The 1,569-nt window shown below is 37.7% G+C and overlaps 1 protein-coding gene across 1 annotated transcript in view; it reads left to right on the forward strand.

Moving 5' to 3' along the window:
• LOC107578266 (sodium-dependent phosphate transporter 1-A-like) overlaps window positions 1-1,557 on the forward strand; it is a gene marked incomplete at its 5' end in the record, with an annotated part of 4,592 nt that extends 3,035 nt beyond the window's left edge. The window contains 3 exons of the mRNA XM_016264237.1: window positions 272-457; window positions 795-879; window positions 976-1,557. Of these exons, the coding sequence (XP_016119723.1) occupies window positions 272-457; window positions 795-879; window positions 976-1,140 (436 nt within the window). The remainder of the gene's footprint in view (window positions 1-271; window positions 458-794; window positions 880-975) is intronic.
• Between the last annotated feature and the right edge of the window lie 12 nt (window positions 1,558-1,569).

Consider the following 1,569-nt stretch of genomic DNA (forward strand, 5'->3'; position numbering starts at 1 on the left):
AAAAAATTCTCTTGAGAACCAAATTAGCATTTTAGAATGATTTCTGAGGAAATGTGACATTGAAGACTGGAGTAATGGCTGCTAAAAAATTTAGCTTTGCCATCACAGGATAAATTTCATTTGAAAATATATTAAGATAAACACTTATTTAAAAAACATAAAAACATCTTACCAACCCTTAAAGTGTACTTGGTAGTGTATATTTTGCATTTCTGACCTTTTTCCACATTGCTTTATAATGAGGACAGTGCTAATCATTCCTTTCTTACAGTAATGCGATTGGGCCTCTCGTTGCACTCTGGCTGATTTATGAAAGTGCTTCTGTAGCACCCAGTGCTCCTACACCAATTTGGTTGCTCCTGTATGGTGGAGTGGGTATCTGTACAGGCCTTTGGATTTGGGGTCGGCGGGTCATACAAACCATGGGCAAAGACCTGACTCCCATCACTCCCTCCAGGTAACAAGCATCTAATACCCTGATGTTTCGTACCTCCTCTGAGCAGAAACTGATAAGAGTGCTTATTTGTGGGATCAGACTTTATAGTTCAGTTTTATCACCGCGGTTCTCATGGGGATTAAGGGCCCGGTTCCCACTGTCTTATCTCTGTTGACTTTGCAGTGTAAACAAACAGTTTAACTCCTTGTCTCATGGAATGTCCCTCAAGCGCCACATTTGTCTTGTCTTTAGTATTGACATTTTGACAATGCCACAGGACTTTTTCCACTCAAACAGTCCTTTGCTGTGTTTAAGGATGCTTATAGAGCTTATTATAATCATCATGTCTGTCTCGCAGCGGATTTAGCATTGAGCTCGCCTCTGCTGTAACTGTGGTTGTCGCTTCCAACATCGGACTCCCAGTCAGCACCACTCATTGCAAGGTGGATTACTTACTAGTGGATTAAATCCATACAGTTAGAATTTGTAATAACAAATGTCCAATTCTATTATCTTTTTGTTTGTGTGTTTATGAACAGGTTGGATCAGTGGTGTCAGTTGGCTGGCTCCGATCCAGGAAGGCCGTTGATTGGCATCTGTTCCGGAATATTTTTATTGCATGGTTTGTGACCGTGCCAATTTCTGGCATCATCAGTGCTGCTATAATGGCACTCTTCTATTATGTTATATTGCCTCTGACCTAATGTTTTATGTTAAATCATTTACTCCTTGTAAATACTTACACTTTTGTGCAAAAACGGGCCTCAACTATGGAATGCCTCTTCATCCTGTCCCATCATATGTACTGTACATAGCAAATCAAAGACTGTGTATGTTTGCACATCACACTCTTACTCTGTGATTTTTGTACATGTTTAAAGTGCTTAATAGTGTTAGGAAATGATCTTTTAGCTGTAAAATGTGTGAAATATGTAGTATAGCAATGTTTATTTAGTTTTCCTTGGGGCCTCACATTTTTTTAAAGAAAAATATTGTTAGTCTAGACTCTAGACTAAAATTCAGTTTCAACTTTTGACAATGAAAATGTATACTCTAAGCTGTAGGGCAGTATTTTATTTATTTTTAAAAAGTATATAAATGTATACTTGCATGACGTAAAAAAAAAATAAAAA

This window comes from Sinocyclocheilus grahami, unplaced genomic scaffold (assembly GCF_001515645.1).
Source record: "Sinocyclocheilus grahami isolate Dianchi unplaced genomic scaffold, SAMN03320097.WGS_v1.1 scaffold9494.1, whole genome shotgun sequence".
Classification (NCBI taxonomy): Eukaryota; Metazoa; Chordata; class Actinopteri; order Cypriniformes; family Cyprinidae; genus Sinocyclocheilus; species Sinocyclocheilus grahami.